At 40.8% G+C, this 24771-nt stretch overlaps 1 protein-coding gene across 2 annotated transcripts in view; it reads left to right on the top strand.

Annotated features, from left to right (window-relative positions):
- The first annotated feature begins 1445 nt into the window (after positions 1 to 1445).
- CDKL4 (cyclin dependent kinase like 4) overlaps positions 1446 to 24771 on the top strand; it is a 41326-nt gene continuing 18000 nt past the window's right edge. For both annotated transcript variants that reach the window (XM_063078855.1, XM_063078854.1), the window contains exons 1-3: positions 1446 to 1613; positions 4582 to 4703; positions 20635 to 20707. In XM_063078855.1, coding sequence (XP_062934925.1) covers positions 1446 to 1613; positions 4582 to 4703; positions 20635 to 20707 — 363 coding nt within the window. The remainder of the gene's footprint in view (positions 1614 to 4581; positions 4704 to 20634; positions 20708 to 24771) is intronic.

The following is a 24771-nucleotide window of genomic DNA, read 5'->3' as shown; positions in this document are numbered from 1 at the left end:
TGTGTATGCTTGAGTTTTCTTCCTTTAACAAGAGAGGGAATAGAATCATTGTAAAACAGTATGTTAGTAATCATTTACTCAGGTAAACACTCTTCCCTATTGTATATTTTTGTGGTAGCCAAGTGAGAGTAGATAATTTCTTTCCCCATTGAGATAGTCTGTGGATGGAAAAGACAATATCAATGAAGTAGAAAAAAAGTATACCCATTTGAAATATGAGAAATTTTACAAGTGGCCAGCTCTTTCACTTGGCATTTTATTAATACCAAGACATGGTTAGAGTGGTTCTGTCTTTGGAACCTGACTTTCTGGTTTCTAATTCCATTCTGCTTCAGTGTGCCTCATCTGTACCATCGCATAAAAGTAACACCTACTGCACAGAACAATGTTATTTAAGTGTTATCTACCATTATTATTATTATTATTATTAGATTACATTTGTAACTATATTATTATTATCCATAATATAATAACATGTTATATAATCATATATAATATAATATAATATAGGTTGTATTAACAAATATAATCTAATAATATCATCCTGGTAAATAATGTAAAGTGGGATTTTTGAGACTAATTAGAATTTTTATATTTTTAATTCCTAGACTGATTTGCTTAATTATGTTGGCCTTATTCATCATTTGATATGTAATCGAGTCACCCAAAACTTCAGGAATGGGCAAAGCAAGACAAAAATTAAGCCCAGTATTTCCATAGAAATCACTATGGATATGAAAACATTTGTGAAGAATTAGAGAATTCTACCTCCTTTTTTATGCTTTATCATTATTTTCTTTAAGGGCTCAGAATTTAAGGATCTATTATTCCTTTATACAAATAAATGCAAATAGCAATAAGTGATGATGCCCTAAAAGGATGTTGTTATTGTTTAAAGCTGCTTTGTTCCACAGTCTACATTCTCTCTTTCTTCTCTCCACCAGGTGGAAGTAAAGCACTTTGTACCAAGTCTTGTTACACAGCTCCTCCTAGTCATTGTGGTATTCACGTGGGTTAGGAGGGAAAAGATAAACACCTTACTCAAGAATATGAAATGTTCCTTCAGCTGGATTTTACAGCATCATATTTTAATCATTTAGCTGAGGATAATAAAAACAATAGATTGGATAAGGTTCCTTTCCACAAATCTTTTAATTCAACTGAGGTAAACACAGACCCATTATCAGAAATAATATATGAAATCTTTGTAATAGCTGGAAGAACTGCACAGGGCAAAAGTCAACTACCAAAATAACATCCAGATATTTTAAAGTGTATTTAAAATTAATCAATGGAAATAAACCTTTGGCATCCTGGGCACATTGGTTTTATGTAAACTGTGAGAATTGTCCTTTATAACTTGATTAAGGTGAGTCAATCTTATTTTCCAGGTGCAACATTATACTGCAAGTCAGTCAATACAATAATTTGTCATTTTAACTATAATGGAAAAGTATGAAAAATTAGCTAAGATTGGAGAAGGGTCTTATGGAGTTGTATTCAAATGCAGAAACAAAACCTCTGGACAAATAGTAGCTATTAAAAAATTTGTGGAATCTGAAGATGATCCTGTTGTCAAGAGAATAGCACTAAGAGAAATACGTATGTTGAAGGTACGTTAACTGTATATATGTATATCTAAAATATCATGGTATTGGGTGAAATATGCATGCTAAAGTTACAAAAAAAGAAAATGTAATTTCCCCCCATTGGACTTAGATTCCTTTGTATCAGCAGCTTTGGGAAATAAGCTGATCATCACTTTGGACTTTGGCTGCTCTGATGTTTATCTGGTATGTGTGAATACAGCTTACAGCTGTAGATTGTCATATTGAAGCACTTCCATTCTGGTTGGTAAATATCCACACGCCCAGTGTTTACATGCCCTCTCCCTCCCTGGACAGCCCTCCCCAATTTTCCCCCTACCAACCAGCAACTAGAAGAGCACCTTTTGGCACACAGGGTCCCATAGGACTGTACCAGTGCCATGGTAAGTGTCAACATTGATTGGTCCCTGCCTGCACTGCACTGGTGCTCAGACATATTGAGTTGCCCCAGCGATGTATACATTTTTTTCATAAAGGTTTTTGTTATCATTATTTTTACTCTGATAGGATTTGACACTTGAGATTCTTAAGTTCTCACTGTAAATTTTTTCTTATCCTAAAGATACACTTTCAGAACTATAAGGGATCTTAGAGATGCTTCTCATGTAGCATCCTTATTTTCTTGCAGAAGAAACTGAGGCCTAGGGCAGTACTTCTCAAAATTAACGTGCATAGGGATCCTCTGGGGATCTTGTTAAAATGCAGATTCTGAGTTGAGAAGTCTGTGGTGGGCTTGAGATTCTGCATCTCTAACAAGCTTCCAGATAGCACCAAAGCTGCTGGTTCGTGGGGCACACATTAAGTAACAAGACCCTGTGATTTCCTCAGGAACACACAGCCAACTTTCACTTTTGATGTGTCAGTCATCGGTTTTTAGAAAAAAACCAGAATTTCATTTTCTAAAGCGGGATAATAATTATCATATTATCTCTCCTTTTCAAATATTATGTGCTGCAGGTTTTCTCAACTAATTCATTCTAGTGTTTTGTTTAAAATATAATTTGATATACACAGAGTTTTCAAGAAAACATCATGATAAAAAACGGTTCACTGTTACCTCTTTGCCAGCAGAGGGTGCTGGTCAGCCAGCCAGCTCTGGAGTCATTGCTACAAAGCGGGTCTGAACCAGGCAGTGTTGTTTTCCAATAAAAATGCTTTTATCCCTCAGCCTCTGCCTCTCAAGACTTCAAATAAAGTTAATGCCCAGGCAGTACCTTCTGGGTTACAAGTGCCCCAGTTTGAGAATGAGCTTTAAGGTAAAAAGTAGGCAGATTTCAACTCCACTTGGTCTCTGGTGATAGCTCTGAGAAAGTACCTCTTTGATGCTTTGGCTATGTTGCACCCATGCATGCTCTGGACCCAGTCCTTCCATAGTAAATCCACCTTATTTCCTCACATACTTTAGTACTAATATTTGATTTGCCTTCCTGCCTTAACTACCTGTTTTAGTTTAGGCAAATTGCTGTTTTTTGGGCTAATTTAATTTCATCTAGGAGATATAAATTGCTGACCTACCCCAAAACAGGAGATTTAGTCAGGGTAAACGTAGCCTTTGCATCGAGCTACAGCATTTGTGAATCACTTCCTCCACTGGTGGGGATGCTGCCTCACTTCCATACTGTGGTTTTGCTGCAGTACAAGCATCTGGCTTACCTGTGTGACCTGTCTCTGTCACTCTGCCATTCTTTTAGGCAGTGGAGCACATAGAAAGCAAATTGGTTTGGTGTCTGGGCATATTTTTTAATGTATAATGAATTCTCATTTCCCAGACTGTTGAGCAGCAGGAGCACAGTTGTAGGGTGATTTTTTTTTTTTTTTTTTTTTTTTTTGGTCAAGCCAGACTTACAGATACTGAGGTGGAGACATGCAGTATAAGTTCCTGTACCTAAGACTCTCTACTGGGCCTGCAAAGTACTTATTGAGCTTCTACTATATACAAAACTCTGTGTTCTCTCTTTACTTATCTTTATGAATAAATGATACAGGGTTTGGAAAGTTGATTTGCCTACTATATTGGGGAAACAACAAGGAAGATGAGTTATAACTAGGAGTGATCATATATCCTGGTTTGCCCAAGAGTCCTGGTTTATAGCTTTTGTCCCAGTGTCCTGTCTGATCCGTGTCTCCTTTCAAAAGTGTGCTAGTGTATATGCTAAATTACATGGTCACCCTCACTATAGGCAGGGTGACCATATGTGCTGGTTTGCCTGGGATAGTCCTGGCTTATACTGTAACACTGGTTCAGATGATAAATTATATAGTCACTCTAGTGATGGATTATCTTACTTCATCAGCATTTTTCCTTTGGTTTACAAATAGTAAACAGAGGCTGCCTTGTGAAATGCTTCAGTTTGGGAATAAAATTTAACACATAAAACATCTAGCAACAACAGAATCAAAAAGAGCTGAAAATGTAATAAATAAATTTAAAACACAGATTAACTATGGGGACTCCTAGAATAGGCAGTTTAACCAGATTTGAGAGTTGGGATATAGTATTTCTGAGAACCATTATTAGAATCCAGACTGAGTTTAAATCCAGCAGACATTTACATTAAATCCATGGCAGTGTGTTAGCTAAATGGGTATTGATGAGTTTTGTAGTCTTTTGCTCAATAATTCCACTTCCTCAATTTTTTATTCAGGTTATTTTATGACTTGGATATTTAGATTTTCCATAAAATACATAAAGTACATTTGTTTTAGCGCTTGTATTCTAAGTTGTATACTTTATTCAAGCAGTTTAGTTACCATCTATTATAGGTGCATTAGATGAATTCTTAAATTTTTTCCACCTTTAAGTTTCTATGATTCTTGCTAAGAGCAGTTTCTCTTGTAACTGTAATAAAATTCTCCACAAGAGATACACACAGAATGAAAAGCAAGGCCTTCTGTTCTTAAAGTTGTAAAGGGTCTGGGGAGAAACTATTACTAGAAACAGATCACTAAACTTTGTGTTTCAATTCCTTTGCAGCAATTAAAACACCCAAACCTTGTGAACCTCATTGAGGTGTTCAAGAGGAAAAGGAAAATGCATTTAGTTTTTGAATACTGTGATCATACACTTTTAAATGAACTGGAAAGAAACCCAAATGGGTAAGTAATCTAGAAACTGACGGATTGTATGGCCAGTTCTCAGTTTCATTATATGAGGAATTAACTATGGCAAATTGCAAATCCCAGCCAGTTTCTCTTTCTACCCAAGTACATCTGGCTACCCCTCTCCAGTCTCTTAGGATGTGCTCAAAGGGTTAATGCATATTAACCTAGAGGAAATATAATTAGGAAGACAAATCTACTGTAGATATAAATCACAATGCATTTTGAGGCTAAATTATTATTTGAGGCTAAATTATTATTATCTGAATTCAAGGAGTGAACCATGGTTAAATATTAGGAAATCTATTCATATAATTCACTAATAAGTGAAAGGATCAAAAATACATATGATCGATAAAACTTGATATGTTGATAAATTCAACATCCTTTCCTGATTATTAAAAAAGAAAAAAAACCTTAGCAACTAGGAGTCAAAGAATACTTTCTTAACAAACACGTACAACCCACTTCAGATCAACAGCCAATTTTATACTCAATATAAAACACTAAAGGAGCTTCCATTAAAGTGAGAAATAAGACAAGGATGTCAGTTGTCACCACTATAATGTCACATTGTTCTGAGAGCACTAACCAATGTAATGTAATAACAAAAACAGAAAATATATAGCTTTTGGAAATGAGATAAGATTGTCATTATTTGCATGATATTATTATTCTATAAAATCTAAGAAAATCACCTAAAGATTTATTTAAACTGATGAAATTCATATAGGGACCTCTAGAGCACTACAAATTCCACGTACAAAATTTAATTCAATAATGGAAATATTCAATATTGTAAAGATATTGCCTTCCTAGTTTATTTATTTATTGCACAAAAATGTAATCAGAATACCAATAGAGTTTTTTTTGAAACTTGAAAAATTACTAAAACAAGAAATTTTTAAAAACAAGGAAAAAGGGACCTTGAACTGCCAATTATTATATCACGGTAGTTTTAGAGATACCATTTGACAAAGAAGAACCGTGAACAAAACTAGAAAAGAAATGGCAATTATTTGCCAAAATGAATAAATTTTATATCTACATATGCAGATTTTGCAAATAAAGTGTTTAAAAAGATTAAAGAAAATATATTCGCTCAAAAAACATTTAGTGAGTGCCTGCCATGCACCCGGCTCGGTGCTAAGAACACAGCAGTGACAAGAACACAGAGTGAACAAAACGGACAAAGACAGTAGCCTCACCTTGTAGAGCTCACATTGCAGTGGACATGAAAAAGCAAAGCATTGCAAAAGAGGGGAACAGGGACCCATACGATTATAAAAACATGGTTATCCTCCCTATTAATCACAGAAATTAAAAAATTTTAAATTAGGTCCCACGTTTCACCTATTTGGTGAAGAGTTTTCAAGAATCAGTGTATTGTCAAACAGGGAATCGGTCCTTACTTATAGCTCGACAGAGTGAAATTAAGGAGAGCAGTTTTGAAAATATGAATGAAAAATTTTTAGACTGTGTTCATCCTTTGGCCAAAAAATTCCATTTAGTGAAATCTGTCATAAGAAAACAATCAGATGGGGGAAAATCTATACATATAAATGTTCAACACCTCATTATTTATAGCAAAAAAAAATGGGATGATCTAATTTTCTAATAGTGAATAATTGGTTATGTGTGTTTTGATATATCCCTACAATGGTACAATATGCCTGCAGCCCATTAGAAAGCATGCCGTAGAAGAGTAGTTAATGTCCTGAGGAAATGTTCACTAGATGGCACGTGAAAAAATGAGGTAACATAGTAGGATGTTAAGTGTAATTAAAATTTATTTTGAATTTTCCCAATATCCTGAGTGCACATATATTACTTTTAAAATAAAAATTAATATAAAAAGCTGTTAAAATGATGTGTTAATTCATAGTTCAACTTTATTGTGAGCTAAATAGGATTTTGTACATTGACTTAGAAGACAGATATGTTCAGCCTTCATATAAATTAATTTGTAAATTAACATACATTTTAATAAAGTTAGAAATTTATGCTTACTTCATGTATTGTTCAAGGCCCTGAAAATAAAACATACAATACATACACCAGTTTAATTGACCTGAACATCCTTCTCTTCCCTATATACACCCTAAGCCTTTCCTGCCTGTAGGACTTAGCTCGTGCTCCTTCTTTAACTTAGAATGTTCTAACCTTTTCCACTTTCCCTATTTGTCTTAATCTTTAAAATGTGAAATCCCGAGTATTCTTAACATCTCTCAGTTTCCTTCATCTGGGTGGAATCGCTTCCTTCCTTTGAATCCCCTTAGGATTTTATCTTTTTCCTGTTACGGTACTTGGTATTTACTACCTTATATGTTTTTATATGCATACTCTCTCTCACCAGATGATAAGTTTTTTAAGTGCATAATTCATATCTAATTCATCTTAATAGCTCCATCAGGACCTAGCATTCTTTCAGTCACCACTTAAAAATATTTAACTGAGCATTTACAATGGTGCAGAGGATACAAAGATATAATGGCACAATCCTGCCCTCAAGAAGATTAAAATCCGAAGCTTAAAATCTGCCAGTTAGTTCAGTTGGTGAGAGCATTGTGCTGATAACACCAAGCAAGGTCCAAGGTTTGGTCCCTGTACTGGCCAGCCAACAACAAAAGAAGCTTAAAGTCTAATGAAGCAACAGATACTCAAAGTAACAGTTTCAAATGGTCATGTTGATTGGGTTAATGTTGATGCAAAGAGTACACAAGAGAAGTACCTCCAACATCTATTGGCCCTGGGGAATCGGGAAGATTCTGCAGAGAAGGTGGCATTTGGGCTGAGACTTTGAAAAAGGGATAGAGTTTGCTAGATGAACAACCTTGGAGAAATAAATGCACAGACACTAGAAAGAGAGAGGCATGTTCAGGCACATCCTGTGTTAAATACGTATTTAGCAGCCCCAGGGGTCTCTAACCTACCCTACTTTTTACTCGTTGTTATACAAGAGAAATGAGTCCTACTGGTGCAAGAAGCAAGGGGTTCTTTAGGTAACCATTGAAATCCCTGATTTCCTAACTGTGCCTTGAACAAAGATATTAAAACTCTGAACCTGTTCTTTTTTTCTTCAATTTCTCCAGTTACGTTAGGAGCAGCTAGTCCACCCCATATTCTTTTATTACTTATGTTCCCCATATTGTTCCATCCCATTTAGTTCACCAAAGCTTTGCCTTGGATAGGCATTTTATTCCAGATGACCATAGGTGATAATTTAAATAATTGTTTTATCACTGAGTGCCCATCCACCAGTATCCCAGCCAATGGTAGGTAGATCCTCCTGCCTTTAGACCCAATTAAATTAGATAGCCAATCCCAGATTCCCAAGGCCTTGAATTTGTTCCCCACATCCACTTCTGGTACTTTATTCTGTATTGGTCAGGATTCAACCACAGAATTTCTCCAGCTAGTTTAAGCAGAAAGGAACTTATTATGGGGTGTTAGTGTATAAAATTTCTGAGAGTACCAGAGAAATAAGCTTAGTTGAGCACCTGTTAGATACCCTCTACTGTTCTACATGCTGGGGCTACAATAATGGACAAGATAAAGTCCTCGCCCTTGTGGAAATTACATTCTGGTGTAGTCTAACAATAAAAGTGAAAGGAATAAAATTCAGCACCAGTTAAAGGATGAGACACAAACGCAAGGCAGCTCGCCGGAAGGTTTTTTTATTCAGCGGGCACATCTGCTTTTATAGGGTTAGAAGAGAGCTGATAGGTTTGCTGAGGACATGAGGCGTTCGGGGATTGGATGGATTGCGTTGCTAAGGGGCCAGGAGCAGGGAGCCTGTGCTGATTGGCGTGCGATTCGCGCCAGCAGGAAGGTATTGTGGCACCGGCGGGAAGGAGAAAGCGGAAGAGAAGGGTAGCCAGCGCCATGATGGGGTGCGGCCAAAAGGGTTCTCATACAACCTAATATTCCTCCCTTTTTGTTTTGTTAGGAAAAGGGCGACGTTTCTCTTTCTGGCTACTTCCTGCTGGTAGGGAGCGTCGTTTGGGAAGGGGTTGGAGTGCAAGGGGGGAATATGGTCAGGAGACCCCATAATATGGTGGAATATAAAAGAACCTCCTGGGGGGGGGTGAAATGGATGAAAGTTCCCTGCAGCCATAAGTCGATAATCTGTTGAGTCCACTCCTGATGTGTAAAACCCGGGTGTAGTAGCCAGGCGTCGGAGGAAAGGGCATCTAGGAAGGCGATCCATCGCGTCCTGTATGTTTCATCAGCATGTGGTGAGGCATTTCCGAGAAGAGGCGGAGGGTTCATCAGTAGCTAGGAGCTGGTAGTTTCTAAGTAAAAGCTGGTTAAAAGTCTGGTTAGAAATTTTGCCCACTTGAGTTTGTAAAAACTCGAGTATACAAGGTAAAAAAAAGGCATACCAGAAGGATTACAGAGAGGGGGCCAAGGATGGGCCAAACCCAGGTTAGGAGAGGGTTGGACATTAGAGAGGAGAATGGGCTGGAGTCGGGTGGGGCACGCAGGCTGGTAGCTAGTTCAGTGAGTTTAATGATGTTATTTTCTACCACACCCGATTCGTTAATATAATAACAACATTCTTCTCTTAGGAAGAGGCAGGTGCCACCTTTTTCCGCTGTGAGCAGATCAAGGGCTCTCCTGTTCTGGAGGGTTACTTGGGCCAAAGAAGTTATTTGTTTTTGTAGGGAGGTTAGAGATTCTGCCATGGATGCGAGGGCCCTTTCTAACCTGGATTTAATATCTTCGACAGCCCACAGAGAGTGGCCCAGGGCTCCTCCCGAGAGGCCGGCACTGGCGATGGAAATGGTTAAAGACACACCAACCAAGATAGGGAGGAAAGCCGCTCTTTTCTGTCGGTCTGGGGGATTAAGAAGATGAAACATTTCTGAGCTGGTGTATAGGGTGAGCTGGGGAACAACAGCTACGAGAAGGCAAGGAGAAGTTATGTTGGGGAGGAAAGTGGTGATAAGGGTTCCATTGCACCAAAAAAAAGGTTCCAGGCGATGCATGAGTGGTATTTGTGAGGTTAAGACTGTATTGGCAAAAGGGGTCGTTGAAAGATTTGGAAATAGTGGGGCCACAAAGGCATGTTCTAGGGAGGAGGGTGTGGTTGCCATCCTCAGGCTCCCACAAAGGAACATTGGGTAGGGGTGAAGAGGGCAGTGGGGCCTGGGAAGGGTTTGGACAAAGGAGTGAGTCGGTGTTGTTGACTGGGACAGCGGCAAGCAGGGGGCGAGCCAAGGAGGCGCACAAAAAACAATTTCTGGGGGAAATGGATGGAACAGTCTGGTTTAAAAAGCACAGGGTATCGGAGATGATCTGTAACCAAGTACATATAGGGGAGCCCGGGACATGAAGGGAAGGGGCATCTTCTAAAGAGGATATGATGTTCTGTTCATGATGTTTTATGTCTGAAGAGGAACATACTCACGGGATATTTCAAAAGTTCCGCAGGGGTGTGAAGCATAGCCATTACAGTAAACAGAAGCAAGGACCCTGGTAGCCCATCGGCTCTCCCATGGGTCCTGGATGGTTAAATAACACTGTCATTTGCCGTCACACTGAAAAAGTCTCCTACCAGTAGGCTGTCCCATATACCCTAACCCCCAGTGGATCTTACATGACCCATACGGACAGCCGCCATAGGTGTCAGGCCACCAGCGGCAGTAATCGCAGGTTTGATCAAAGAGGAAGCAAAGGTAAGGGCGATTGGCTTGTTTAACTAACTTGGAATTGGAAGGAGTGATAGTGACTGCCTTGGAGCAACCTTTGATGGAGCAGTCCGCAGTAGCGGCCAAATGGGTGACTTTGGTGTTTGTTGTGTGTGTGTATGATTCTCCCACCTTAAATCTCCATACGTAAGACAGAGAAGAAGAGGAACTTTGAGGAAGTATAAAGAGAAAGAGGAGGAGGATGTTAAAAGTGTTAAGAATACTACGAGGGAACATCCTTGTGATCGAGGGGAGGAAGAGCAGGAATGCGGGAAAATCGCAATTTCAGGGGATTAGATGGGTCCGGAGTACAAGAATAAGAGGGAGAAGGAGTAGATGGAGGGGAGTCTTCTGAGATATCCTGGACGCCAGTGGGGACGAGGTTCCGGGTGTCTGGTTTTAATCTAGAAATGTGAATCCAGGGAGTAAAACGGTTACCAGGTAAAGAGAGTTTGGTGGCTGTAGGGGTGCAAAGAATAACTGGGTAGGGGCCCTCCCACTTGGGCGTGAGAGGTCCTTTTTCTTCCGGGGAGTTGTAATATACTAGTTGTCCAGGGTGGAGAGGTAAGAAGTTTTGAGAGGAAGCAGGGTCAGGAAGAAGCCAATCTTGAAATTTCCAAAGTTCAGAGCAGAGATAGAAAAGGAGAGGTAAATTGAGGTCTGGCGGTATTGGACCCTGTGAAGGAGTGAGTCCTGGAGGTAAGAGGGGACGCCCATACATTATTTCAAAAGGAGACAACAGAGAGGGTTTTTTTGGAAGAGCCCTTATCCTGAGTAAGGCCAATGGGAGTAGCTGAGCCCAGTCCAGGTGTAGTTCTAAGGATAATGTTGTTAAAATATTTTTAAGAGTTCTGTTGGATCTCTCTACCTTTCCAGAAGCCTGGGGACCATAGGGACAGTGTAAGTGCCACTGAAAAGAGAGAGCTTGGGAAACTTTCTGGGTAATCTGAGAAATAAACTCAGGACCATTGTCTGACTGTAATGAAGTGGGCATTCCAAACCTAGGGATAATCTGAGAGAGAAGGATGGATGCCACTGTAATAGCCCTTTTATTAGATGTGGGGAAGGCCTCTACCCATCCAGAGAAGGTATCTACGAACACTAGGAGATATCTGGTGCGTCGTACAGGCGGCACGTCAGTGACATACACCTGCCAATCAGCTGCAGGTGTGTGACCTCTGGCCTGGTGGGAGGGGAAAGGTTGAGGTTTTAAAGGAGTGTTGGGGTTAGAGCGCTGGCAGACTTCACAAGTAAGGGAAATTTCCTGTAGGAGGGCTTTATCTAAAGGGGTGAGTGTAAAGAAAGTTTGTAAAAAGCTTGTTTAAGTTTGGGGCTAGTGTGGAAGAGAGCATGTAGAAGCTGGAACAGGGCCGTATTGTCTGCGGGGCGTATGTCAGTGAGGAAGGCTAAAAGGCGAGCAGGTTTATGTTCGGGATTCATGGCCGCTGTTCGTGCAGCCACGTTGGCCCTGGAATTGCCCTGTGTGATAGGGAAGTTGTCTTTCTGATGAGACTTGCAGTGAACTACCCCTAGCCGGCCGGGCAGACGAGAGGCCTCTATAAGCTTGGTGATAAGGGATGAATTAGTGATTGAGTTTCCTTTTGTGGTGAGTAGGCCCCGTTCCCTCCACACAGCAGCATGGGACAACAGGATGTGGAAAACATATTTGGAGTCAGTGTAAAGCATGAGGGATTTACCTTGGGCTACAATACAGGCTCTTGTAACTGCTATAAGCTCAGCCTGGTGGTTGGTGGTGCCTGGGGGTAGGGGTTTGGCTTCTATGATTTCAGTGAGAGAGGTTACGGCATATCCTGCATAATGGGCGAGTCCTGTCTGAAAGAACTACCATCCATAAACCAAATGTAATCGGGATGAGAGAGAGGTCCTTCTGAAATAGAGGAGTGACAGGGCAGGAAGTTTTCTAGGGCCTCCAGGCAATCATGGGAACGGGTGCCTATACCTGAAGGACAAGGTATGGGAAGTCAAGTGGCAGGATTTAAGGGGGGGCACGGAAGAAAGGTGATGTCAGGGTTTTCGAGGAAGGAGGTGAGAAGGGACAAAGCCCTGGACGGAGGGAAGGATTGAAGTCCCTTGTATGTCAGGAGATCCTTTAAGTGGTGGGGGAAAGGATAGTTAATGGTGCCCCGGAAGTTAATTTGTATGCCTCATTTGTAAGAGCTGTCGGCGGCTAGGGCCCTTATGCAGGGTGCCCATCCACGGACAGCGGGATCTAACTGCTTAGAAAGGTATGTTACGGGAGCAAAGGTGGGTCCATAATTTTGTCCCAACACCCCAAGTGCCTGTCTGCCCTTCTCATGGATGTACAGGAAGAAAGGTTTAGAGAGATCAGGGAGATAAAGTGCCGGCGCCTGTACAAGGGTCTGTCGCAATTTTAAAAAGGGATGGCGGGGGGAGGAGAGTAGGGGTTCATCAGGGGGACCCTTAGTTAGGTTATACAGAGGCCTGGCCAGGAGGGAATAATTTGGGACCCAGGCTCTGAAGTATCCAGCTAATCCCCAAAGTGACAATATTTCAGCCTTTGTTTGGGGAATGGGAAGGTCCATGAGAAGTTGTTTTCTGTTAAGCATAATTGACTTTTTCCCTGGGGAAAGGAGAAAGCCAAGGTAGGTTACCATTGACTGAGAAATTTGGGCTTTATGTCGGGAGACCCCATATCCTTTATTAGCTAAGTGACTTAATAGGTGAGCGGTATCTGTTTGAGATTGCTCCCATGAGACGCTGCGCAAGAGGTCATTTACATACTGAAGAAGCATGGAATCGGGGTGGTTGGCATAAAAATCAGTGAGATCCTGGGCTAAAACCTGGCCAAAGATGTGAGGACTGTCCCGAAATCCCTGTGGGAGAACAGTCCAGGTAAATTGTTGGGAGTGTCGGGTGAGAGGATCAGTCCAAGTGAAAGCAAAAATATCTTGAGAGCTTGGCGCTAGAGGTATAAAGAAAGCATCCTTTAAATCCAAAACCGAAAAATGGGTTGTGGTGGCTGGTATGTTAGAAAGGAGGGTATAGACATTGGGCACTAAGGAATGGATAGGGATGACTGAGGAGTTAATGAGGCGCAAATCCTGCACCAAGTGATAGGTCCCATTAGGTTTTTTTACAGCTAGTATAGGGGTGTTGAAAGGAGAGTGAGTGGGCCGGAGATGGCCCTTTTTTTGTACATCCTGAATGATGGGGCAAAGGCCAAGAAAGGCTGTGGTGGTCAGGAGATACTGGGCCTGGCATATAAACTTAGTGGGGTCCTTAAGCCTAATGTGTATTGAAGAACACTTTGCAGTGGAGGGGCTTGACGTGTCCCAGACAACTGTGTTGACAGGCTCAGTTAATGTTGGAAAAGGAGGCTGTGAGGCCATGAGTCCGAGTCGTCGGCCAGGAGTGCTATAAAAAACTGTGTGGTAGGCGAGGCACGGGAGTGATGCTGATCGTAACCCTGAGAAGGGAGAGAAGGAGTGTGAGAAGGGTGTGGAAACATCTTGCATGGTGTGTGTTAATAGGGGGCTTTTATGAGGGAAAATCTGTTTACCTCCTACCCCAACAATAGGAGAGGTGGAAGGTGTAGTTGGGCCCCAGAACTCCCTCAAGACCGAAAAAGTGGCTCTAGTGTCTAAGAGGAAGGAAATGGGGCGCCCATCCACCACAAGCCACACCCTGGGTTCCTGTGTCGTGATGGTCATGGTTGGGAACAGAGACCCAAGGCCCCATCAATCTTCTCCTGCTAGTCCCAACAGGTCGGGCTTAGATTGTGGGGTAATTGGCCCCTCTCCCCTTCAGGTGGCAGGGCAATCAGATCCCCAATGGCCCCTTTTGTGGCATTTGGGACAGGGAGTGGTTGGAGGCCGAGGAGAGGGGCAGGCTTTTGCCCAATGTCCCTCTTTTCTGCATTTAAAGCAGGTTCCAGGGGGCGGCTTATGGGTTTGTGGGTGCCTGGGTTGCGGCTGTCCTTGGATTATTTGTGCAAGCATCTGAAAATTTGCCTGATCAGCTCTCTGCTTGCGGCATTCCTTTTCCTCCTCTCTGTTATGAAAAACCTTAAAAGCCACCGTAAGAATTTCAGTCTGAGGAGTAGCGGGCCCCTGCTCTAGCTTCTTTAATTTAGCCCTAATGTCAGGGTAGCTCTGGGCTAGGAAATAGGTCATTAAAACATGACAACCATCTGGGGTTTCTGGGTCTAGATTGGTATATTGTTGAAAGGCCTTGGTTAACCTGTCTAAAAATTCGGAAGGGGTTTCTTCCTTTTTCTGTATTACTTCCTGCACCTTTTGGAAATTTACAACTTTTCGAGCAGCCCGTTTGAGGCCGGCTACAAGGCAGGAAGCAAAAACATCACGGGAATTTATGCCAATAGGGGTGTTATAATCCCATTGGGGATCCTGTTCTGGATCCGCATTCGGACCTGTAGGATGGTTAGGATTAGTCCTGTGTGTTTCGTCTGCATGGGCTCGGGCCAATTCCCATACATGCCTTTGCTCCTCAGGAAGGAGAGTGTTAGCTATCAACATGTATATGTCATGGTGTGTGAGACTGTAAACCTGCAGGATCCACTGAAACTCCCTAACATAGGTGGTGGGGTCAGTGGTAAAGGAGCCCAGTTTCTTCTCTAATTGTGTGAGATCAGAGATGGAAAAAGGTACATGAACTCTGATTACCCCTTCTGGGCCAGCCACCTCTTGAAGAGGTGCAATAGTGGGAGGGACCGGAGGGAGCCCCTGTGATCTAGTCTGTGGAGGGGTTTTGTGGGAGGAGGGGAAACGGGGGGCATGAAGAACAAAGATGGGGATTTTGTCTGAGGAGGCAAAAGGTCTCAATATAGGGGATCTCTTTCCACTTTTTGACGCGCTGGCAGTAGTTAAAAAGGTTGTGAAGGAGGTCTGGTTCTAGGGATCCCTCAAAAGGCCAATGGTTTTGGTTGTCCAGGGGGTACTGGGGCCAATCTTGAGTGCAAAATCTGATCAATAGCTTTGGCTTAATATCTGGTATAAGGGAGAGTACAGTAAGGTTTCTGAGTAAGCATTTGAGGGCAAGGCTTCCGGAAGGGATGAGGAGGCTCCCATTGTGAAGTGGACAGAGATAAGGAAATCAGAGAAAAAGAGAAAATGAGGAAATGAATCCCCGGGCCAGAAGTGGTCAGCAAAATCCAGGAGGCGTCCCCCGAGGAGTCTGTGAGCCACAGAGGTTCTATAGGAACTGGATTAGGAGGAGAGTGAGGGTCATCATCCACACTTCAAGCTCCCAGGAGGCACAGTGCCGGAGGCCACGAGGAACCTAGTACTAGGATTTTTGGAACTCATTTTAACGTCCAGAGAGAGAGAGAGAGAGAGAGAGAAGCAGAAAGGAGCCTCCACCCTGAACCCTCACACTCAAAGGGTCCTGGAGAGAAGGGAGTGGATAGCTGGAGGGTCCGTCATGACCGTAAAGGCCCATCAGGGTCTAGTTGGTTGATAACTGCTCCGCTGTAGCCCAGAGGAGGGTGGCAGCCTTATAAGGGAGACTTACCTAAGGGTGGAAGCGGTGGTGAGTGCGAAGAGCCAGTGCCCGAAAAGGTGGACGAGGGCAAGCCACCTTGGTTGAGATGGAGATGGGGTCCACAGTGGACAATCCCGTCCTGGGTTTTGGCACCAATGAAAGGAATAAAATTCAGCACCAGTTAAAGGATGAGACACAAACGCAAGGCAGCTCGCCAGAGAAGGTTTTTTTATTCAGCAGGCACATCTGCTTTTATAGGGTTAGAAGAGAGCTGATAGGTTTGCTGAGGACACGGGGCATTCGGGGATTGGATGGATTGCATTGCTAAGGGGTCAGGAGCAGGTAGCCTGTGCTGATTGGCGTGCGATTCACGCTGGCAGGAAGGTATTGTGGCGCCGGCGGGAAGGAGAAAGCGGAAGAGAAGGGTAGCCAGTGCATGATGGGGCATGGCCGAAAGGGTTCTCATATGACCTAATAAAAAGAGTTATAAGTCTTTGAAGAAAAGCACAATGAGGAGTTAGAGAATGCCTAAGGAGGTATATTAGTTAGGATTCTCCAGAGAAATGGAATCAATAGGATATACAGAGATGTTTATCAGAGGAGATTGATTGTGGGAATTGGTTCGTGTGATTTTGGAGGCAGAGAAGTCCCACAATCTGCCATCTGCAAGCTGGAGAATCAGGAAAGCCCATGGTCTAATTCAGTCCAAGTCTGAAGGAAGTCTGTAGGCCCAAAAACTAGGGGATAGGGGCCAGGCACTGCTGGTGAAAGTCCCAAAATCTGAAGGTTTGAAAAGCAGGAGCTCCAATGTCCAAGGGAGGGATGGATGTCCCACCTCAAGGAGGGCAAGAGAGGATTCAGCCTTCCTCTGCCTTTTTGTTCTATCCAGCCCTCAACAGATTGGACAATGCCTGCCCTCACCAATGTGGGCAGATCTCCCTTATTCAGTCTACTGCTTTAAATACTAAGTCTCTCCAGAAACACCCTTACAGACACACCCAGAAAGGTTATCAGCTATCTGGGCATCACTTAACCCAGTCAAATTGACACATAAAATTACCTGTTATGAAAGGGGAATAGAAGAAACAGTAATCACAAGGACTTGGAGGTGTCAGCAAGTCTGGTGTGTTCAGGGAATAGCAGAAACTAATGGGCTGGTGTGGGGTGTCTGTGGGGATGAGCTAAGAGATAAGGTTGGGGGGCTTAATAGAGTGAAATCATTAAAAGCCAGGTAGGCCATGGTAACAAGGTTGGATTTTAATCTAGGATAACAAGGGTTTACCGAGAAGGACTCAGTTCTCAAGTTTCTCATATTAAGTTTTATAACAAACTAAAACAAAGCTCATAAGAGTTGTAAGTCTCTGAAGAAAAGCACAATGAGGAGTTAGAGAATGTTAGAAGTCAGAGTGGCTAAGAGCAGTCCCTGAGCAGTCCCGTCTCTATTCCCTGATCGTGTTACTCTTATTCTGTCCATTCTGTCTTGAGATGGGATGTCACATTTTTGCTTTAAGGGCTTCATTTATTACTTTTAATATTTGTTTTTACACTCACCCAAAGTATAATATCTGAACATTGAGTATCAATTGATTTCTACTGAAGGTTTTATTTCACTCCAAAAGGCTTTGAAAAATGCTGCCTGGGGCTGAATACTTTCATAATGCTCTAGCTTTCTGGACTGAGCCCTGCGTGAATCTGTATTCTCTTTGATAACTGTCTTCTCTTTATAAGATCAGTGGTATTTGTTTGTAGTTGTTATTTTGTATTGAAGTTGTTTTGCCTGTGATAGAACCTGCCTTCTTGGAATCTGAGCTAACTGAACAGAGCCATGACTCTTGCTGTGAGACGCCTTTATATATATCCCTCTTTCACAGTAACAGCTCAAAACTTTCCTATGAAGTTGCTTCATGCCTGATTGCATAGTATTCACACTAATAATCAGGGTTCTACCCATTTCTGAACCCTAGTCCTGCCTCGTTTCCCAGCTGCTGCACTTATTCTCCTGCACCTGTGGTCTCGTAGCTACCTTCACCCCCCACCACCAGCACCTAAATCTAAGTCACCAAATCTCACCTGGATCATTAAATTAGCCTCCTAATAATCTCCCTGTATCTACTTTGCTGCAGAAATCCATTCTCCGTATTATGTCGTTTCTTTGCTTGATCCTTTTCAATGGCTTTGAATTTAGAGTAAAATGCAAATTCTTTACCAGGATCTAAAAGGCCCTTCATGGTTTGGCCCCTGCCAGCTTCCCAGTGGCTTCACTCCCGCGTCAGCCACGCTGGCCTCCTGATGGTCTTCTCCATGCGCCCAGTTCCTTCTTACCTCGGGGCCTCTTCTGTCTTTGTATAGTGGTCTCAGCCCTAGCTACTGGCCTCATGTGATCTCAAACCCTCATCTCCTAACCCAGGTGGGTGTTTATGGGATAGATTTCTCAATAAATGTATGGGATATTATTCCATTTTTACGCATAAGGAGAACTGAAGGCACAGACATCTTAAACAGCTGGTATTTGAACCCTCGCAGTCTGTCTCATAGTGCTCAAAATGTCTATACTATTTTTTCTGACTCAAAAAAATTTAAACAATGTTGTCTCGAGTTTGGCTCTCAATAAAGGGAAGAAGATAAAGTTATATCAGAATTCAGTGCAAGAAATAGAAATAGACATTTCAAGTGGAAAGGGATTTAATACTGAGAATTAGGTGGTTTCACAATATTAAGAATTAGAGCTGGAGTCAAAGTGTTGCGACTGGACCACTGGTATCGGGGGCACGCCACCATAGTTGTGATCCGAGTTCAGGAAACTGCTCTGAGAAAAATACCTCCCTGCATTGGTTGCTGTTTCTCTGCATATACTTCAGTGTCATGTGGTCGGTCATATCTTGTAGCTAGTGCCATAACTGAGTCACACTAAGTCATCCCACTGTCCTGTTAAACCAGCCACATCTGCATAAGTCAGTTTTCAAAAAGTGACCTAAATATATGATTAAATATTCAAATATGACAAAATATTAAATCTGAGTGATGGATATGTTTGAAGTATTACATAATTGTATATTTTTAAATTTAAAAATGCTTACAGTAGACATTTAGTAAAAGAAACCCTTGTATATCAGATTTTTTTAAATATGAAACAACCACCTCATCTCCATCAACAGGGTTGAAAGACAAACAGCACACTGAGAAAAATATTTGCAGCATATGTAACAGACTCTGATATACACTGAGTCTGTATAAATCGATAAGAAAAGAGGAAACAGACAATCAAAAGAATCATTAAAGGCCTTGAAATGGAAATACACAAAAGAAGAAATATAGTATTCAATAATCATGTGAAAACTGATAATCACTAAAAGTTAATTAAATGCAAATAACCAAAATGAGATATCTTATTATTTTAACCACAGATTGGCAAACATAACATTGGCAAAACCAAATGCTGGCAAGACAATGAAAAGATAGGGACTTTTATGCACAGATGTTTGGTGGGAGTATAAATGGGTATAACCTTTCTCAAAGAGGGTGGTTTGGCAGTGTGTAAATGCGAACGCATCATCATGGGACAGTGATGTGAGTGATGGAAGGACGCCAATGGAAAAGTTAAAGGGAATGTAATTGCTATAATTTGTAGAGATGGTTACATAAAGTAGAATACTCCCAGACAGAATACAAGTTTCCCAGACCCCCTGTTCCCCAGCAGAAAATGCATCTGTCCAGTATTGATACTTTCCAGTATTTCCTATGCAGAGTGATGATTTTGCCAGGAACAAAAAGCTCACAGCCTCCCATTGCTGTACGACCTTTATTGTCCCCGGCCTCCTCTTTGGCTGTAAACCTGCCTGCTAACCAGGTGCAAAGAATTATTACAAAATGACTCCAGCACATGCTTGAGTGTTTACCACCAACATGAACCAGATGAATTGAAGGTCCATCTTCCAAATATACCTTTTTTTCCTGCAAAACCAGGTCTTAGGTCTACGTGAAGTTCATCCCTGCAAGATCAAAATTTAACGTGTGCCTACTATTGGCCCTAGAAATCCCACTTCTAGAACTTAACTTAAGAAGATAACTGCAATAAGATGGATGATTATGGATGCTTATTGAAGTGTTTTTAGAAATAAAAATTGGCTGAATTTAACTGCTTATCCATGGGGACTAAGTAAATTATGATACATCCATATAATGAGATCCTCTAAGCCACTAAAATATGTTAGTATTTGTGCCTCTATGCATTAAATGTTTCCGAAAAAGACGGGGGGGTGGACGGTTGGGTTGCAGAGGATAAATGGGGGGCTAGGCAGGTGTCAGAAAGAAGACTTCATCGATATACTTTTATACTTTTTAAACTTTGAACCATATGAATGTATTTATTTAAGATTAAAGTTAAAAATTAAATGCAGAGAGAAATGGAGATGCCTGAAGAAACAGCCACCAGAAGTCACAGCAATTACTTGGGGTAGCAAGATTTGAGTCAACACTTTTTACTCCTTTACTTTTCTATATTGCTTTAATTTTCATGATAAGCATGTATCATTTTACATATGTAAAAATTTCAAACTACAAAAGAAAATTACATAACTATAATGAAAAGAGAGTAAAGCAATTTTCATTCAAGTATTTTTTAAAAAACGTTTCCAGGACCCCTCTGCACCGTGTTCTCTGGCCATGAGCCCTGCCCATTCCACCTCTGCCCCCAGCCCTTGCTTCTGAAACTCCATCCTAAGAGTTCTCATTTATTTTTTCATGTTTTTCCTCAGCATTACTGATGGAGTGATCAAAAGTGTATTATGGCAAACACTACAAGCGCTTAATTTCTGTCATAAACATAACGTAAGTAATATATTTTAATGTATTTATTAATTTCTTCCTAATGGCTCTTTTCTTCTAAATAGGCCAGGGGTCTATTTAAAATAAAGCTAAAGATGGAGGAAAGTAAGAACCAGAGGAGCAAAACAAAAGAAAGTTTCAGAATATGGAAAAAGCGATGCATTATTCATGGCCCTTTTCCAATTCCTGTAAGCATCATATTACTAATTCCTCATGAACTAAAAGTATCTTAAACAATGTTTCCATTTACAGTTCTAGTGATTTCTATGATTATTTTTAAATTGGGTTAAAATAATTTTTCAGGATATCAGTAGTGTGATTCACAGCAGCACATGGTTTTGTTTTGCTCTTAAGTCTCTTAAGTCTTTTATTCTGTGACTGTGCCCCCTTCCCCCACCTTTTTTTTTTTTTTTTTAATTTCCCATGCCATTGACTTTTTAGAGTCCTAGTTCTCAAACTTGAGCATGCATCACACTAGGCCCCAGCCTCAGAATTTCTGATTTAATAGGTCTGGGGTAGGGCCTGAGAATTTGCATTTCTGACATTTTCCCAGATGATACTGAAGCTGCTGGTCCAAGAACCACACTTTGAATACTACCGTGTCATAGAAATAATTTTGGCTGATTGCTTCCTGCATGTAATTTAACTTATTCTTTCACCTGCATTTCCTGTAACTTGGTTTTTATGTCTAGAGGCTTGCTGGTATTCTGGTTCAGTTTTTTAAGGCAGTATTTCCTGTATGGTGCTGTACACTTCTGACTGCATCACCATCGTGAGGCAAGTGGTTTCTGGTAACCCCACTTCTGATCATGCTAAAAATTGATTAGTGGGCTCAGAAGGAATAAATTTGATCTCCTCTATCATCAATTTCCCCATCAACCTTCTTAGCCAAGAGTTTTAGCATCCAGTGAGAATTTTTGCCTGCATCAAGTACCCCAATAAGGTAAAAGATGGTAATTTTCTAATTCCATTATTTCCTCTGCATTTATTAATTGGATTTGTGTGGAAAAGAACTTACCCTCATGCACTCTGGCTACTGTAAAATAAGTAAGATAAATATGCGATGATTTCCTTTATTTGTCAATACTCAGAGTGATAAGTTGGTATCTTAGCAACCTCCAAAAGTAAACCATGATAGAGGCATTTTGGGGGGTGGGGCAATATTATAAACATGGATTTTATGTATTTGATGTTTTCAGTCCTTTGCAGTCATTATTCTCTCTGATGCTCAAATTATCCCATCTTAGGCCAATGGGAGTTTCTTCAAGTTAGGTCTTGGGTACTTTTGCTAATGATAGCTTTTTTAAAATACCTGTAGACATTTTGAGTTGGTGACTAGACAGAGAGAAGGCTGAGATGATGCTAGAGACTACCATCTGGTCAGTTTTGATGCTAGCAGAACGTCTACCAACTTCATCTAGGATGAAAAGAAAGTACAAGGTGATGGAACTAATAGTTAGGGGAAGCTTTCTTTAGTCTTAAGAAAGCCAGTGAAGTTTTTATTAGAATAAGTCAAAAGCTTTTATTTTCCACTAATATAGAGTGATATTGCTCACAAAATACAGAAACCTGTTTTTCACAACTTCCGAAAGCAAAATGTGCTTTCAGATACTTAATAAAATGATGCTAACTTGAATCCATGTCTCTGTTGCTTTCCACCATGCTATAGGAGGTATCAAAGTTCCCGTGGGTATTTAGAATGGTTTTTAAATATTATTGTATACCATAAGTGTTTCTACTTTATCCCTATATAACCAGATACTTTCCTGTGTACTAGATTATAAGCTTGGATGCAATGTCTATGGCTGATTTGTCTTTGTATCTCTTCAATGCCTAGCATAGATCTTTTTATATGAGTTGCTCAGTAAATGTTTCCTGAATACCTGGACGGATGGATGGATGAATGGATGAATGAGTAAATGAATCAGTCAACCTACCTGCCTACCTGATTGTGACTCACTCTTTCCAGTGGACGCTGACATCATTGTAGCTCAGTGCAACTGCCATCATTTCTCTGCTTGGAACAATGTGTTCTATATCTTAAGCTTTAAAATACTGAAAACTTAACCACTGGTAATCTATGACCTCTATTATAATGGATAATTTTTCAGACAAACTTCTGTCCTCCAAGATGGAAATGACTTTTGAACTCTGGTTATCTCATTTTCTTATGCTATGGTAAGCCTTTGTGCATCTACTTTTTATTTCAGTTATTAGCTAAAATGCATGCAAAGGAAAAAAATCTAAGTTATATAAAAACTGGTACAAACATACATCTAAAACCTTTGTACTCTCCTTATTTTCAAAGGAACACTCATGATACTCTCAAAGACTAGAAAAGCCAATCGGACCCAATGGTGTTGCTGAAGACACAGCTTCCAACCTGTGGGGACCGTGTGCACCTTATTATCTCCAGAATCATGATCCTAAGCAAGACAATGAAGGTTACAGTAGTAAGGGGTTAATTAAGGCCTTGCTACTCAAAATGTGGTTCATAGAGATCATGCAGGAACTTGTTAGAAATGCAGAAACTCAGGCTCACTCCAGGTCTGATGAATGAGAATCTGCATTTTTAACAAGATCTCCAGGTGACTGATGTGCACATTAAATTTTGAGAAGCACTGGACATAAGAAAATATCTACACATTTTGTTCTATTTTACTATATAATATCGCTAGAGTTAGGTAACTAAAGTGATCCATTTGATGTATTGATTAGAGAAAAAGAACTTCCTCTCAAAATGGCAAACCTATGGTGATTTCTGAGCTATGAGTGTGTCAGGCTGCGGCATCCTTCAGCATCTTGATGATATTAATGTTCTGGTTGTCAAGGGTGGGTCTCTTTTCTCTCATGGTTGTACGAGTACGCATTCCTAATTCTCAAAGAGAACAAACTTCTGAGATAATAGAGAATGATTTATTGTTTAATTGGGCCATATAAAAACCAATTTCTGGTGGACGTTTCCAGAGATGATTCTTAAAAGGCAGGTTTGAAATAACAGGGATACCTTTCTCGCTGGCTTGTGAGCCAATAAAAATGAGATTGTACATCAGCCACAATAATCCCACCTGAGCAATGTTTGCTAAGAGTGGTGTATGAAACCCCAGTTTATTAAAATTCTTCTGTTACAGAGACTTGCATGTGTCTTGTTCTTTGATGGAAAATAAGGTGATTGTGAGAGGCTTGCAGAGACTTTGCACTGAGTGTGGCTTTGCAGCGGAGAAAATAAACGCTTGTTTGTCGAAGTGTTTCCGTCCTCCAGGCTGTTTTAAGGTTCCAGTTATTCTTACTCCCTTTTTTGTTTCTTCAAAAATCCTTTTCCTCTTTATCAGTAGCTTCTCTTACATGAAGCTATGCCAATAAATTTTTCTGTTTCTTTGAGACATATCAATATTTCAATTGCCTTCCTATTTTCTGGTTGAAAAGTAAGTGCTGTAAATTTCACGTGGGTTTGCATTAGATCCAAAAAAATATTTAAATAGGCCAATAGACAATGTAAGTCCATTTACTTTTTAATACCACACATAGTCTGGAAATTTTAGAATTTGATGCAAACTCATTTGAGGGACATAATCTGTTCTAATTAAATCACCAACGATTATAAGTGAGTACTACTAATTCAGAGTGCAAGTTTCATAAATGTATTGCTTAAAAGGTAAGAAATCAAACTATGTTGGTTTATATTCCAACACCATATTTTTAAATTGATATCAAAGGCCTGAGGACTTTTGAGAGGCCTAAAAAATTTCTTCTAAATGCTGGTCATAGAAATTATGAAACCATGACTGTAATTGAGATCAAATATGAACAAGCTTCTGTTACCCATGCCATTTTTGTGGTCTAAAATGAATTTAGGGTTCAACTTTTTCTCTTCCTAGACGGCTATTATAGAGGCAAAGAAATTTATTTGAGGAATCAATTGACAGGAATACTTAAGGGGACCAACAGCACGGCAGAGAGTCAGGCAAAAGGAGTTGATTATTGTGACACTCAATCACTGACACTCTGTCACTGGCCACCTGCAATCACAGGATTGTTGCGAGGACGAAAGAATTTATGTGAAAGTG

The sequence above is a fragment of the Cynocephalus volans genome, chromosome 14 (assembly GCF_027409185.1).
Source record: "Cynocephalus volans isolate mCynVol1 chromosome 14, mCynVol1.pri, whole genome shotgun sequence".
In the NCBI taxonomy this organism is placed as follows: domain Eukaryota; kingdom Metazoa; phylum Chordata; class Mammalia; order Dermoptera; family Cynocephalidae; genus Cynocephalus; species Cynocephalus volans.
This window is presented reverse-complemented; position numbering and strand designations above follow the sequence as displayed.